Source organism: Gallus gallus (genome assembly GCF_016699485.2).
Source record: "Gallus gallus isolate bGalGal1 chromosome 4 unlocalized genomic scaffold, bGalGal1.mat.broiler.GRCg7b 4_unloc1, whole genome shotgun sequence".
NCBI lineage: Eukaryota > Metazoa > Chordata > Aves > Galliformes > Phasianidae > Gallus > Gallus gallus.
In genome coordinates this window covers 7,680-23,198 of record NW_024095936.1, presented here as the reverse complement: position 1 = coordinate 23,198, position 15,519 = coordinate 7,680, and the positions used below count along the sequence as shown (strand labels likewise).

General features: G+C 64.1%; 1 protein-coding gene across 1 annotated transcript; it reads left to right on the top strand.

Annotated features, from left to right (window-relative positions):
• Positions 1-228: 228 nt before the first annotated feature.
• On the top strand, positions 229-11,519 carry LOC112532885 (ventral anterior homeobox 2-like; the record flags this gene model as incomplete). Its single annotated transcript, XM_040656639.2, has 3 exons — positions 229-489; positions 1,425-1,658; positions 11,332-11,519. Coding segments are annotated over exons 2-3 (420 nt in total), but the record flags the coding sequence as incomplete, so codon positions are not given.
• Between the last annotated feature and the right edge of the window lie 4,000 nt (positions 11,520-15,519).

The following is a 15,519-nucleotide window of genomic DNA, read 5'->3' as shown; positions in this document are numbered from 1 at the left end:
ATCCCACGGAAAGGCGAACGGGGAGAGCGGAGCCCCGCTCAGCGCTCAGCGCCCCCGCGTTCCCCCGCAGCCCCCAGGCCGCGCCCCGCACCGCCCCCCCCCCCTATTACCCACCGCCCCCCCCCCCCCCCCCCACCGGCCGGAGGGGTTTCTTTGTTTACCAATCGCCGTCGCGGGGAGGGGAAGGCCAGGAAATTACGTCTGCGGGGCTCCGTCGGGTTTAAAACCGCTCCTTTCCTCCCTGCGGCGCCGAAGGGGATGCGCAGCGCGGAGCTCCGCGGACGGCAGCGCCGGGCCGGGGGGGGGGGAGCGGCTCCCGGCCCCTCTGCACCTCAACACCTCCCGGCTTCCGACCCCCCGGGATCCGAACCCCCCCCGGAACCGCTCCGGTGCCCCCCGAGCCTCTCCAGGACCGGGAAACGGCCGCTCCATGGCCGCGCAGAGCCGAACGGAGCAGCGCCGGAGCGGCTGAAGTTGGAGCGGAGCGAGGTGGGGGTCGGCTTAAAGGGGGGGGGGTCGGGTTAAAAGGGGGGGGGGTCGGGTTAAAGGGGGGGTCGGGTTAAAGAGGGGGGTAGAGTTAAAGGGGGGAGGGTCGGGTTAAAGAGGGGGGTCGGGTTAAAGAGGGGGTCGGCTTAAAGGGGGGGGGTCGGCTCTGAGCCCCTTTGAACCCATCTGAGGCGCCGCGCACTCCGCCCGTCGGCCCCTTTTCGGCCCCATTTTGACCCATTTTTGGCCCCTTTTTCCCCACTTTCGGGCCCTTTCAGCCCCTTTTCACCCCGCTTTAACCCGGCGTTCCCCATTTCTACCCCCTTTCAGCCCGATTTTAACCCACTTTCACCCCCTTGCAGCCCATTTTCACCCCCTTTCAGGCCTCCTTTTTAACGCGGCTTTACCCATTTTCACCCCTTTTCAGCCCTTTTTTACCCCCTTTTACGCGGCTTTACGCACTTTTACCCCTTCAGCCCCTTTTTACGCGGCTTTACCCATTTTCACACCCCCTTTCAGCCCTTTTTACCCCGTTTAAAACTCATTCCCCCCCCCCCCCCCCCTCCCGGTTGCGCCCCGTTTCCATTCTCCCTCAGCCCGACTTCAGTCCCGTCCCCACTGCCGTTCGCCTCCGTTTGGGTTCATTTATGGGGCGGGGGCTCCGGAGTGCGTCCGGGGGGGGAGGGGGGATATGGACAGAACGGGGGTGGCGGCGCCCCCGACCCCGGAGGTGGGGGGGGGTTTGGGGGGGGTCAGGGAAGGCGTGGGGGGAGTCGGGGAGGGGCGGGGGGGTCCGTGGGGGTTGTGGGGGGGTGGGGGGGGGGGGGGTGGTGGGGGGGGGGGGGGGGGGGGGGTGGGGGCAGCTCCTCCCCCCAGCGCAGCGCTGCCTCCTCTCCGTGCCTCTCCCGTTCGTTCACGCCCGAGCGCGGCTCCCGCAGGGATGAGCGATGGAAGGAGCCGAACCCGGAGCCGCCGCCGCCGCCGCCGCCGGAATGGTTCGGGAAAAGGCAACGAAGAGCGGGAACCACCCGGAGCTTTGCGGGGAGGCTGCGGGGATATCCCGGCCACTTCGGCCTTCAATCCCGGCACCGCTCCGAACGCTGCGCTCCGGGCAGAACCAGTCCCGACCGGACCGGGGGAGGGGGATTTCTGCCGCCGCATCCTGGTGCGAGGTACGCCCCCACCCCCGCACCGGCACCCCGCACCGCACCCCGCACCGCACCCCATCCACCCCCTCACCCCATCCACCCCACTCACCCCCCCCCCACCCCATCCCGGCTCCCCCTCCCCGCACCCATCTCCCCCCCCCCGCCCCCCCCCCCCTCATCCCCCCCCCCCCGTCCCGCACCGCTCCATCCCCGCACGGAGCGGTTCTGCTTTTAAACCCAGCGGCGCACGAGAAAAGCGTCACGGAGCGGCGGCGGCCGAAGGGCTGTTTGCTCTCCTGCCTTTTTCCCCTTCTCTCCCTTTTTCTCTCCGTCCCCCCCCCCCCCGCCCCGCCGCCCCCCCCGGCCGCCCCCCCCTCTTTTCTTTCCTCCATCCGTTCCTATTTTTACCTTTCCGTCCCCGTTCTCCCATCGCCGCGCGCCGTTTCCATCCCTTTCCCCACCGCTCTCCTTTCGGCCTCGAAGCGAACCCCCAAACTTCGCCCCGTCGGCTCGGAGAGGCGCCCCCCCCCCCCCTCCCCCCCCCCCCCCCGGGTCCTCTGCGGGGTGGCGGGTGCGGGTCGGGTCGGTGCCGGAGCTCCGCGTTGCGGTGTGTGGGGCCGCGCTCGGCTGCTCGCCATCAGTCGGGCACTGAGCGGCACGGAACGGCTCGGTTCCAACGGCTCGGTTCGAGCGGCTCGGTTCGGCCCGGCCCGGCTCGGCTCGGCTCGGCTCGGCTCGGCTCGGCTCGGCTCGGCTCGGTTCGAGCAGCACGGCTGAGCTTGGCTCTGCCCGGCTTGGCTCGACTCTGTTCGAGCGACTCGGCTCGGCCCGGCCCGGCCCGACTCGGCTCGGTTTCGATCGGTTCGACTCGACTCGGCTCGGTTCGGCGTAGCTCGACTCGGCTCGGTTCGGCCCGGCCCGGCTCGGCCCGGCTCGGCTCGGCTCGGCTTCGGCTCGGTTCGAGCAGCACGGCTGAGCTTGGCTCTGCCCGGCTTGGCTCGGCTCTGTTCGAGCGGCTCGGCTCGGCCCGGCCCGACTCGGCTCGGTTTGGATCGGCCCGACTCGGCTCGGCTCGGTTTGGCGTGGCTCGACTCGGCTCGGTTCGGTCCGGCCCGGCTCGGCTCGGTTCGAGCAGCACGGCTGAGCTTGGCTCTGCCCGGCTTGGCTCGGCTCTGTTCGAGCGGCTCGGCTCGGCCCGGCCCGACTCGGCTCGGTTTCGATCGGCTCGACTCGACCCGGCTCGGTTCGGCGTGGCTCGACTCGGCTCGGTTCGACCCGGCTCGGCCCGGTTCAGTTCGAGCGGCACGGCTCGGCTCGGCTCGGCTTGGCTCTGTTCGAGCGGCCCGGCTCTGCCCGGCCCGGCTCTGCCCGGCCCGGCTCGACTCGGCTCGGCTCGGCTCGGCTCGGCTCGGCTCGGCTCGTCTCGGCTCGGTTCGGCCCGGCTCGACTCGGCTCGGTTCGGCACGGCTCGGTTCGAGCGGCACGGCTCGGCTCGGCTCGGTTCGAGCAGCCCGGCTCTGCCCGGCTCGGCTCGGCTCGGCTCTGTTCGAGCGTCTCGGCTCTGCCCGGCCCGGCTCGGCTCGGCTCAGCTCGACTCGGCTCGGTTCGAGCAGCTCGGCTCAGCCTGGCTCGGTTCGGTCCGGCTCGGTTCGAGCGGCACGGCTCTGCCCGGTCCGGCTCGGCTCGGCTCGGCTCGGCTCGGTTCGAGCAGCTCGGCTCAGCCTGGCTCGGTTCGGTCCGGCTCGGTTCGAGCGGCACGGCTCTGCCCGGTCCGGCTCGGCTCGGCTCGGCTCAGCTCGGCTCGGCTCGACTCGGCCCGGCTCTGTTCGGCTCCGCTCGGTTCGGCTCCGCTCCGCTCGGCTCAGTTCGGCTCCGCTCGGCTCAGTTCGGCTCGGCTCGGTTCGGTTCGGCTCCGCAGAGCTCCCGGAGCCGCGCAGCCCCCATCCCGCATATCGCGACCGCCCGCCATCCCCCGACAGCGCTGCCGGAGCCGCGGGGCGCTGCGGGGCGCTGCGGGGCGCTGCGGGGCGCTCAGAGCTCAGCGCCGTCCCCGACCCGGGGGGGTCCCGCAGCCCCATCCGCGCCCCCCCCCCCAATCCCGCGCCCCCCCCCCCGGGGCCGCCCGTCCCCGCAGCGCCGTCCGCTCCATCTTAAAGCGGCCGTCGCGGAGAGGACAAAATGGTGGCGGGGAGAATTGGGGGCAAATGGGGCCCAACGGGGGACGGAGCGGCGGGGGGGGGGCGTTGCGGGGACCCCCCCACGTCCGGCCGCGGCTCCGCCGGGGGCCGTTGGCGTGCGGCGCTGCGCTGCGGGGGGCGGTGCCGCCCCCTTTCCGTGCCGGCCGTGGATCGCTCTGCACGACTTTTCGGGTCCCCTCAATTCATCCCCACCCCCCCCCCCAAAAAACCCCCATCAACCCCCCCATCCCTCCCCCCCCCCCAAAACCCCTTTAATCCCCCCCACCCCACCCCCCCCACCCAAAAACCCCCCTTCAACCCCCCCATCCCCCCCCCAAACCCCCCTTCAAACCCCCCATCCCCCCCACCCCAAACCCCCCCCTCAACCCCCCCCACCCCAAAAACCCCCTCAACCCCACCCCATCCCCCCCACCCCAAAAACCACCCTTCAAACCCCCCCCATCCCCCCCCCCAAAACCCCCCCCAACCCCTCCCCATCCCCCCCCAACCCCCCCCTCAACCCCCCCATCCCCCCCCACCCCAAAACCCCCCTACAAACCCCCCCCATCCCCCCACCCCAAAACCCCCCCTCAACCCCCCTTCAAACCCCCACCCAAAAACCACCCTTCAAACCCCCCCCATCCCCCCCCCAAAACCCCCCTTCAAACCCCCCATCCCCCCACCCCAAAACCCCCCCTCAACCCCCACCCCATCCCCCCCCAAACCCCCCCCCCCAAACCCCCCCCAAAAAAACCCCCCCCTGAAACCCCCCCATCCCCCCCATCCCCCCCATCCCCCCCACCCCAAAAACCACCCTTCAACCCCCTCCCCATCCCCCCCAAAACCCCCCTTCAAACCCCCACCCCAAAGACCCCCCTTCAAACCCCCCCCATCCCCCCCATCCCCCCCCAAAACCCCCCTCAACCCCCACCCCTTCCCCCCCCACCCCAAAAACCCCCCTTCAACCCCCCCATCGCCCCCCCCAAACCCCCCTCAAATCCCCCCCACCCCATCCCCCCCCCACCCAAAAACCCCCCGTCACCCCCACCCCATCCCCCCCCATCCCCCCCCTTCAAACCCCCCCCCACCCCATCCCCCCCACCCCAAAAACCCCCCCATCCCCCCCCCAAAACCCCCCTCAACCCCCACCCCATCCCCCCCCCCCAAAACCCCCTTCAACCCCCCCCCATCCCCCCCCCCCCAAAACCCCCTTCAACCCCCCCCCCACCCCATCCCCCCCCACCCCAAAAACCCCCCTTCAAACCCCCCCATCTCTCCCTCAAACCCCCCCTCAACCCCCACCCCATCCCCCCCCCACCCCCAAACCCCCCCTTCAAACCCCCCCCCCTATATCTCTGGGTTCCCATACGAACCCCCTACAACTCACCCTGCAATGCCCGGGATATGGGATCACCACCCCAAATACGATCCATAGGGCCGGGACCCCCCCCGGCCCCACATCCCTCCCCCCCCACCTCCGGGGGGGTCTCAGCCCTGCATCCCCTCATGGCTGTGCTGCCATTGCTGGTCAGGGAGGGGGGGGGGGGTCCCCCATAGGGTCGTTCTGCCCCCCCGCCCCACAGCACTGTGGGGTTGGGGCAGTGCAGCAGTGTCGGGGGGGGGCACACCGACAGCTGTGGGGTGAATGTGGGGCTCAGATGGCCGCCCCCCCCCCTCTGACCCCCCCCCCCCATTCCCATCACGGTGCGCACTGAGCTGTGCTTCCCTGTGGGACGGCTCTGCCCCATAGCCTATAGGGGGGGCGGATTTGAGGTCCCCCCCCCGGCCCTATTTGCGCTGTAGACCCCCACGCGCCCCCATTCACTGCTGCTGGTGGGGGGGGGGGACGGCGCCGGGTTGGGGTCCCCCCCAAAGCTGTGCCTGCAGTCCCCATTGCGCTCGCAGTTGTGGGGTCCCTATTGCCCTATATGCCGTCCCCACGCTGACCCTATTGCCACCCCCCCCTCTGCGTGTGCCCCCCCCGCCCCACACGCTCTGTAATCCCACTGCGTCTGAGTCAGCTGGGAAAGCGCAGCTCAGCCCCATGCCGGGGGGGGCGGCGCTGTGGGTCACGGGGGGGGCTGTGGGGTCAGCGAGTGGGGGCGGCGCTGTGGGGTCATCGGGGCGGGGAGAGCCGTGCGGGGGCAGTGGGGAGGGGGCATTGGTGTGGGGTCACTGAGTGGGGTCAATGAGTGGGGTCAAGGAGTGGGAACATTGGGTATGGGATCATTGGTGTGAGGTCACTGAATGGGGTCATTGATGTGGGGTCGTAGGGTGTGGGGTCATTAATTGGGGCCGTTGAGTGGGGTGATTGATGTGGGGTCATTGGTGTGGGGTCAATGAGTGGGGGCAGTGGTGTGGGGTCGTTGGGTGTGGGGTCATTAATTGGGGCCATGGTGTGGGGTCGTTGAGTGGGGTCACTGAGTGGGGTTAATGAGTGGGAACATTGGGCATGGGGTCATTGGTGTGGGGTCATTGAGTGGGAACATTGGGTATGGGGTCATTGGTGTGGGGTCATTGAGTGGGAACATTGGGTATGGGGTCATTGGTGTGGGATCATTGGTGTGGGGTCGCTGAGAGGGGATGTTGAGTTGGGTCATTGGTGTGGGGTCATTGGTGTGGGGTCACAGAATGGGGTCATTGATGTGGGGTCGTTGGGTGTGGAGTCATTAATTGGGGCTGTTGAGTGGGGTCATTGGTGTGGGGTCATTGAATGGGGTCATTGATGTGGGGTCGTAGGGTGTGGGGTCATTAATTGGGGCTGTTGAGTGGGGTGATTGATGTGGGGTCATAGTGTTGGGTTATTGGTTTGGGGTCACTGATGTGGGGTCATTGTGGTGTGTCATTAATGTGGGGTCATTGGTGTGGGGCCATTGGTGTGGGGTCACTGAATGGGGTCATTGATGTGGGGTCGTAGGGTGTGGGGTCATTAATTGGGGCCGTTGAGTGGAGTGATTGATGTGGGGTCATTGGTGTGGGGTCAATGAGTGGGGGCAGTGGTGTGGGGTCGTTGGGTGTGGGGTCATTAATTGGGGCCATGGTGTGGGGTCGTTGAGTGGGGTCAATGAGTGGGGTCAAGGAGTGGGGGCAGTGGTGTGGGAACATTGGGTATGGGGTCATTGGTGTGGGGTCATTGAGTGGGAACATTGGGTATGGGGTCATTGGTGTGGGATCATTGGTGTGGGGTCACTGAGAGGGGATGTTGAGTTGGGTCATTGGTGTGGGGTCACAGAATGGGGTCATTGATGTGGGGTTGTTGGGTGTGGGGTCATTAATTGGGGCCGTTGAGTGGGGTGATTGATGTGGGGTCAATGAGTGGGGTCAATGAGTGGGGGCAGTGGTGTGGGGTCGTTGGGTGTGGGGTCATTAATTGGGGCCATGGTGTGGGGTCGTTGAGTGGGGTCAATGAGTGGGGTCAAGGAGTGGGGGCAGTGGTGTGGGAACATTGGGTATGGGGTCATTGGTGTGGGGTCATTGAGTGGGAACATTGGGTATGGGGTCATTGGTGTGGGATCATTGGTGTGGGGTCACTGAGAGGGGATGTTGAGTTGGGTCATTGGTGTGGGGTCACAGAATGGGGTCATTGATGTGGGGTCGTAGGGTGTGGGGTCATTAATTGGGGCCGTTGAGTGGGGTGATTGATGTGGGATCATTAGTGTGGGGTCAATGAGTGGGGGCAGCGGTGTGGGGTCGTTGGGTGTGGGGTCATTAATTGGGGCCATGGTGTGGGGTCGTTGAGTGGGGTCACTGAGTGGGGTCAAGGAGTGGGAACATTGGGTATGGGGTCATTGGTGTGGGGTCATTGAGTGGGAACATTGGGTATGGGGTCATTGGTGTGGGGTCACTGAGTGGGGTCAATGAGTGGGGTCAAGGAGTGGGAACATTGGGTATGGGGTCATTGGTGTGGGGTCACTGAATGGGGTCATTGATGTGGGGTCGTAGGGTGTGGGGTCATTAATTGGGGTCATGGTGTGGGGTCGTTGGTGTGGGGTCACTGAGAGGTGATGTTGAGTTGGGTCATTGGTGTGGGGTCACAGAATGGGGTCATTGATGTGGGGTCGTTGGGTGTGGGGTCATTAATTGGGGCCGTTGAGTGGGGACGTTGAGTGGAGTCATTGGTGTGGGGTCATTGTGTGGGGTCGTTAAGTGGAGCCATTGGTGTGGGGTCATTGATTTGGGGTCATTGGTGTGGGGCCATTGTGGTGGGTCGGTCAGTAGTGTAGGGTCACTGAATGGGGTCATTGATGTGGGGTCATTGGGTGTGGGGTCATTAATTGGGGCCGTTGAGTGGGGACGTTGAGTGGAGTCATTGGTGTGGGGTCATTGTGTGGGGTCGTTAAGTGGAGCCATTGGTGTGGGGTCATTGATTTGGGGTCATTGGTGTGGGGCCATTGTGGTGGGTCGGTCAGTAGTGTAGGGTCACTGAATGGGGTCATTGATGTGGGGTCATTGGTGTGGGGTCAATGAGTGGGGACAGTGGTGTGGGGTCGTTGGGTGTGGGGTCATTAATTGGGGCCATGGTGTGGGGTCGTTGAGTGGGGTCACTGAGTGGGGTTAATGAGTGGGAACATTGGGCATGGGGTCATTGGTGTGGGGTCACTGAGTGGGAACATTGGGTATGGGGTCATTGGTGTGGGGTGATTGGTGTGGGGTCACTGAGTGGGGTCAATGAGTGGGGTCAAGGAGTGGGAACATTGGGTATGGGGTCATTGGTGTGGGGTCACTGAACGGGGTCATTGATGTGGGGCCGTTGGGTGTGGGGTCATTAATTGGGGCCGTTGAGTGGGGTGATTGATGTGGGGTCATTGTGTTGGGTTATTGGTTTGGGGTCACTGATGTGGGGTCATTGTGGTGTGTCATTAATGTGGGGTCATTGGTGTGGGGCCATTGGTGTGGGGTCACTGAATGGGGTCATTGATGTGGGGTCGTAGGGTGTGGGGTCATTAATTGGGGCCGTTGAGTGGGGACGTTGAGTGGAGCCATTGGTGTGGGGTCATTGATTTGGGGTCATTGCTGTGGGGCCATTGTGGTGGGTCGGTCAGTAGTGTAGGGTCACTGAATGGGGTCATTGATGTGGGGTCATTGGGTGTGGGGTCATTAATTGGGGCCGTTGAGTGGGGACGTTGAGTGGGGTCATTGGTGTGGGGTCATTGTGTGGGGTCGTTAAGTGGGGCCATTGAGTGGGGTCATTGTGTGGGGTCATTGTGTTGGGTTATTGGTGTGGGGTCATTGTGGCGGGTCGGTCAGTGGTGTGGGGTCATTGTGTGTGGGGTCATTGTGTGTGGAGTCATTGCTGTGGGGTCACTGAATGGGGTCACTGATGTGGGGTCATTGGTGTGGGGTCACTGAATGGGGTCATTGGTGTGGGGTCATTAATTGGGGCCGTTGAGTGGGGCCATTGAGTGGAGTCATTGGTGTGGGGTCATTGTGTGGGGTCATTGGTTTGGGGTCACTGTGTGGGGTCATTAAATGGGGCCACTGATGTGGGGTCATTGATGTGGGGTCATTGGTGTGGGGTCGTTGATGTGGGGTCACTGATGTGAGGTCATTGTGTTGGATTATTGTTGTGGGGTCACTGAATGGGGTCACTGATGTGGGGTCATTGGTGTGGGGTCACTGAATGGGGTCATTGGTGTGGGGTCGTTGAGATGGATCACTGTTGTGGGGTCATTGGTGTGGGGTCATTGGTTTGAGGTCACTGTGTGGGGTCATTAAATGGGGCCATTGATGTGGGGTCATTGGTGTGGGGTCACTGAATGGGGTCACCAATGGGGTCACTGTTGTGGGGTCATTGTGTTGAGTCATTGGTGTGGGGTCAGTGTTGTGGGGTCATTAATTGGGGTCATTGATGTGGGGTCACTGGTGTGGGGTCATTGTGTTGGATTATTGATGTGGGTCATTGGGTGTGGGGTCACTGAATGGGGTCACTGTTGTGGGGTCACTGTTGTGGGGTCACTGTTGTGGGGTCATTGTTGTGGGGTCATTGGTGTTGGGTCACTGAGTGGGGTGACTGTTGTGGGGTCACTGTTGTGGGGTGAGTGTTGTGGGGTCACAGAATGGGGTCATTGGTGTGGGGTCATTGGTGTGGGGTCACAGAATGGGGTGACTGTTGTGGGGACATTGGTGTTGGGTAATTGGTGTGGGGTCATTGGTGTGGGGTCACTGAATGGGGTCACTGATGTGGGGTCATTGGTGTGGGGTCACTGAATGGGGTCATTGGTGTGGGGTCATTGGTGTGGAGTTACTCAATGGGGTCATTGATGTGGGGTCGTTGGGTGTGGGGTCATTAATTGGGGGCATTGAGTGGGGTGATTGATGTGGGGTCATTGGTTGTGGGGTCACTGTGTTGGGTCATTGGTGTGGCGTCGCTGGTGTGGGGTCATTGTGTGGGGTCATTGTGTGGGGTCATTAATTGGGGTCACTGTTGTGGGGTCACTGGTGTGGGGTCATTGTGGTGGGGTCATTAATTGGGGTCATTGATGTGGGGTCACTGAGTGGGGTGACTGTTGTGGGGTGACTGTTGTGGGGTGACTGTTGTGGGGTCACAGAATGGGGTGAGTGTTGTGGGGTGACTGTTGTGGGGTCATTGTTGTGGGGTGACTGTTGTGGGGTCACAGAATGGGGTGACTGTTGTGGGGTGACTGTTGTGGGGTCATTGTTGTGGGGTGACTGTTGTGGGGTCACTGAATGGGGTCACAGAATGGGGTCATTGTTGTGGGGTCACTGAATGGGGTCACTGAATGGGGTCACTGTTGTGGGGTCACAGTTGTGGGGTGACTGTTGTGGGGTTACAGAATGGGGTCATTGTTGTGGGGTCACTGTTGTGGGGTGACTGTTGTGGGGTCATTGTTGTGGGGTGACTGTTGTGGGGTCACAGAATGGGGTCATTGTTGTGGGGTGACTGTTGTGGGGTGACTGTTGTGGGGTCATTAGTGTGGGGTCACTGAATGGGGTCATTGTTGTGGGGTCACTGAATGGGGTCACAGAATGGGGTGACTGTTGTGGAGTCATTGGTGTTGGGTCACTGAGTGGGGTGACTGTTGTGGGATGACTGTTGTGGGGTGAGTGTTGTGGGGTCACAGAATGGGGTCATTGGTGTGGGGTCACTGTTGTGGGGTGACTGTTGTGGGGTCATTGTTGTGGGGTGACTGTTGTGGGGTGACTGTTGTGGGATGACTGTTGTGGGGTCACTGTTGTGGGGTCACAGAATGGGGTCATTGGTGTGGGGTCACAGAATGGGGTGACTGTTGTGGGGTCACAGAATGGGGTCACAGAATGGGGTCATTGTTGTGGGGTCACAGAATGGGGTGACTGTTATGGGGTGGTTGGGGTTTCCCTTTGGGACACCGCCCCCCCCGGGAGCTGTCCGCTCTCCGGTGCTGTTTCCCACCCACCACCGACACTCCTGCGACCCATTTGGGGCCGTGGCGCCCCCCGCAGCCCCCCCCCCGACCCCACAGCCCCCCAATTTCACCCCGTGACGCCCCTCTGCCCCCCCCCCTCCCCCGTAACCCCCCCAGATGCCAAAGGGACGATCCGGGAGATGGTGCTCCCCAAAGGCCTGGACCTGGACCGGCCCAAACGGACCCGCACGTCCTTCACTGCCGAGCAGCTCTACGGCCTGGAGCTGCACTTCCAGCGCTGCCATTACGTGGTGGGCCGCGAGCGCTCCGAGCTGGCCAGGCAGCTCCGCCTCTCCGAGACGCAGGTGAGGGGGGGGGGGGGGACCCCACAAGGGGACCCCATTGCCGGACCCCCATGTGGGGTTGGGGGCCGCCGCGGATCTGCAGGTGGGAGGTGGGCACTTCTTAGGGGTGAGTGGGGAAGGGTGAGGGGTGCGGTGTAGGGGCAGCTCTGAGGTTGTGGAGTCCGTGAGGTGGGGGGGATTTGGGGTGGGGAGTGGGATTTGGGTTGGGGTCTGCTGTGGTGTTATGGGTGGGGGACCCCATTGCCGGACCCCAATGTGGGGTTGGGGGCCGCCGCGGATCCGCAGGTGGGAGGTGGGCACTTCTTAGGGGTGAGTCAGGAAGGGTGAGTGGTGCGGTGTAGGGGCGGCTCTGAGGTTGTGGAGTCGGTGGGGTGGGGGGGATTTGGGGTGCGGGGGACCCCCACGGGGGGACCCCATTGCCGGACCCCCATGTGGGGTTGGGGGCCGCGGCGGCTCCGCAGGTGGGAGGTGGGCACTTCTTAGGGGTGAGTGCTGCGGTGTAGGGGCAGCTCTGAGGTTGTGGAGTCGATGGGGTGGGGGGGATTTGGGGTGGGGGGGATTTGGGGTGGGGTCTGCTGTGGTGTTATGGGTGGGGGACCCCATTGCCGGACCCCAATGTGGGGTTGGGGGCCGCTGCGGCTCCGGAGGTGGGGACTTCTTAGGGGTGAGTGGGGAAGGGTGAGTGGTGCGGTGTAGGGGCGGCTCTGAGGTTGTGGAGTCCATGGGGTGGGGGGGATTTGGGGTGGGGGCTGCTGTGGTGTTATGGGTGGGGGACCCCATTGCCGGACCCCATGTGGGGTTGGGGGCCGCTGCGGATCCGCAGGTGGGAGGTGGGCACTTCTTAGGGGTGAGTGGTGCGGTGTAGGGGCAGCTCTGTGGTTGTGGAGTCCATGGGGTGGGGGGGATTTGGGGTGGGGGGACCCCCACAAGGGGACCCCATTGCCGGACCCCCATGTGGGGTTGGGGGCCGCCGCGGATCCGCAGGTGGGAGGTGGGCACTTCTTAGGGGTGAGTGGGGAAGGGTGAGTGGTGCGGTGTAGGGGCGGCTCTGTGGTTGTGGAGTCCGTGGGGTGGGGGGGTTTGGGGTGGGGGGACCCCTACGGGGGGACCCCTTTGCCGGACCCCATGTGGGGTGGGGGGCACCGTGGCTCCGCAGGTGGGAGGTGGGCACTTCTTAGGGGTGAGTGGTGCGGTGTAGGGGCAGCTCTGTGGTTGTGGAGTCCATGGGGTGGGGGGATTTGGGGTGGGGGGGATTTGGGGTGGTTGGGATTGGGTTGGGGAGGGGTTTGGGGTGGGGGCTGCTGTGGTGTTATGGGTGGGGGACCCTCAGCCTATGGATTTTGGGTGGGGAGTGGGATTTGGGGTGGGGTCTTCTATGGTGCTCTGATGGGTTATCGTCACCCCATGGCTTTGGAGCCGATGCGGTGGTTGGGATTTGGATGGGGAGTGGGATTTGGGGTGGGGTCTTCTATGGTGTTATGGGTGGGGGACCCCATTGCCGGACCCCAATGTGGGGTTGGGGGCCACTGCAGATCCACAGGTGGGAGGTGGGCACTTCTTGGGGTGAGTGGTGCGGTGTAGGGGCGGCTCTGTGGTTGTGGAGTCAGTGGGGTAGGGGGGATTTGGGGTGGGGGGGATTTGGGGTGGGGGGAACCCCACGGGGGGACCCCATTGCCGGACCCCATGTGGGGTTGGGGGCCGCCACGGCTCCGCAGGTGGGAGGTGGGCACTTCTTGGGGTGAGTGGTGCGGTGTAGGGGCAGCTCTGTGGTTGTGGAGTCCGTGGGGTGGGGGGGATTTGGGGTGGGGGCTGCTGTGGTGCTATGGGTGGGGGACCCTCAGCCTATGGCTTTGGGGTGGGGAGTGGGATTTGGGGTGGGGTCTTCTATGGTGCTATGGTGGGTTATCCTCACCCTATAGCTTTGGAGCCAATGCGGTGGTTGGGATTTGGATGGGGGTGGGATTTGGGGTGGGGGCTGCTGTGGTGTTATGGGTTGGGGACCCTCAGCCCATGGCTTTTGGGTGGGGAGTGGGATTTGGGGTGGGGTCCGGGGGAGGTGTGTGATGGGTTATCCTCACCCTATAGATTTGGAGCCAACGCTGTGGTTGGGATTTGGATGGGAGTGGGATTTGGGGTGGGGTCTTCTATGATACTATGGTGGGTTATCGTCACCCCATGGCTTTGGAGCCAATGTGGTGGTTGGGATTGGGTTGGGGGGGAATTTGGGGTGGGGGCTGCTGTGGTGTTATGGGTGGGGGACCCCATTGCCGGACCCCAATGTGGGGTTGGGGGCCACCGTGGCTCCGCAGGTGGGAGGTGGGCACTTCTTAGGGGTGAGTGGTGCGGTGTAGGGGCGGCTCTGTGGTTGTGGAGTCGGTGGGGTGGGGGGGATTTGGGGTGGGGGGGATTTGGGGTGGGGGGACCCCCACAAGGGGACCCCATTGCCGGACCCCATGTGGGGTTGGGGGCTGCTGCGGATCTGGAGGTGGGAGGTGGGCACTTCTTAGGGGTGAGTGGTGCGGTGTAGGGGCAGCTCTGTGGTTGTGGAGTCGGTGGGGTGGGGGGGATTTGGGGTGGGGGGGGTTTGGGGTGGGGGATTTGGGGTGGGGGCTGCTGTGGTGTTATGGGTCAGGGACCCTCAGCCCATGGATTTTGGATGGGGGTGGGATTTGGGGTGGGGTCTGCTGTAGTGCTATGGTGGGTTATCCTCACCCTATAGCTTTGGAGCCGATGCGGTGGTTGGGATTTGGATGGGGAGTGGGATTTGGGGTGGGGGCTGCTGTGGTGTTATGGGTGGGGGACCCCATTGCCGGACCCCAATGTGGGGTTGGGGGCCGCCGCGGCTCCGCAGGTGGGAGGTGGGCACTTCTTAGGGGTGAGTGGGGAAGGGTGAGTGGTGCGGTGTAGGGGCGGCTCTGTGGTTGTGGAGTCAGTGGGGTGGGGGGGATTTGGGGTGGGGGGACCCCTACGGGGGGACCCCATTGCCGGACCCCAATGTGGGGTTGGGGGCCGCTGCGGATCCGCAGGTGGGAGGTGGGCACTTCTTGGGGTGAGTGGTGCGGTGTAGGGGCAGCTCTGTGGTTGTGGAGTCCGTGGGGTGGGGGGGATTTGGGGTGGGGGGGATTTGGGGTGGGGGCTGCTGTGGTGTTATGGGTGGGGGACCCTCAGCCCATGGATTTTGGATGGGGGTGGGATTTGGGGTGGGGTCTTCTATGATACTATGGTGGGTTATCCTCACCCCATAGCTTTGGAGCCGATGTGGTGGTTGGGATTGGGTTGGGGAGGGATTTGGGGTGGGGGCTGCTGTGGTGCTATGGGTCGGGGACCCTCAGCCCATGGCTTTTGGGTGGGGAGTGGGATTTGGGGTGGGGTCCGGGGGAGGTGTGTGATGGGTTATCCTCACCCTATAGCTTTGGAGCCAACACAATTGTTGGATTGTGGATGGGAGTGGGATTTGGGGTGGGGTCTTCTATGGTGCTATGGTGGGTTATCCTCACCCTATAGCTTTGGAGCCAACACTGTAGTTGGGTTGTGGATGGGAGTGGGATTTGGGGTGGGGTCTTCTATGGTGCTCTGATGGGTTATCGTCACCCCATGGCTTTGGAGCCAATGCGGTGGTTGGGATTTGGATGGGGAGTGGGATTTGGGTTGGGGTCTGCTGTGGTGTTATGGGTTGGGGACCCCATTGCCGGACCCCCATGTGGGGTTGGGGGCCGCTGTGGATCCGCAGGTGGGAGGTGGGCACTTCTTGGGGTGAGTGGTGCGGTGTAGGGGCAGCTCTGTGGTTGTGGAGTCGGTGGGGTGGGGGGGATTTGGGGTGGGGGGGATTTGGGGTGGGGGGACCCCTACGGGGGGACCCCATTGCCGGACCCCAATGTGGGGTTGGGGGCTGACGCGGCTCCGGAGGTGGGAGGTGGGCACTTCTTGGGGTGAGTGGTGCAGTGTAGGGGCAGCTCTGAGGTTGTGGAGTCGGTGGGGTGGGGGGGATTTGGGGTGGGGG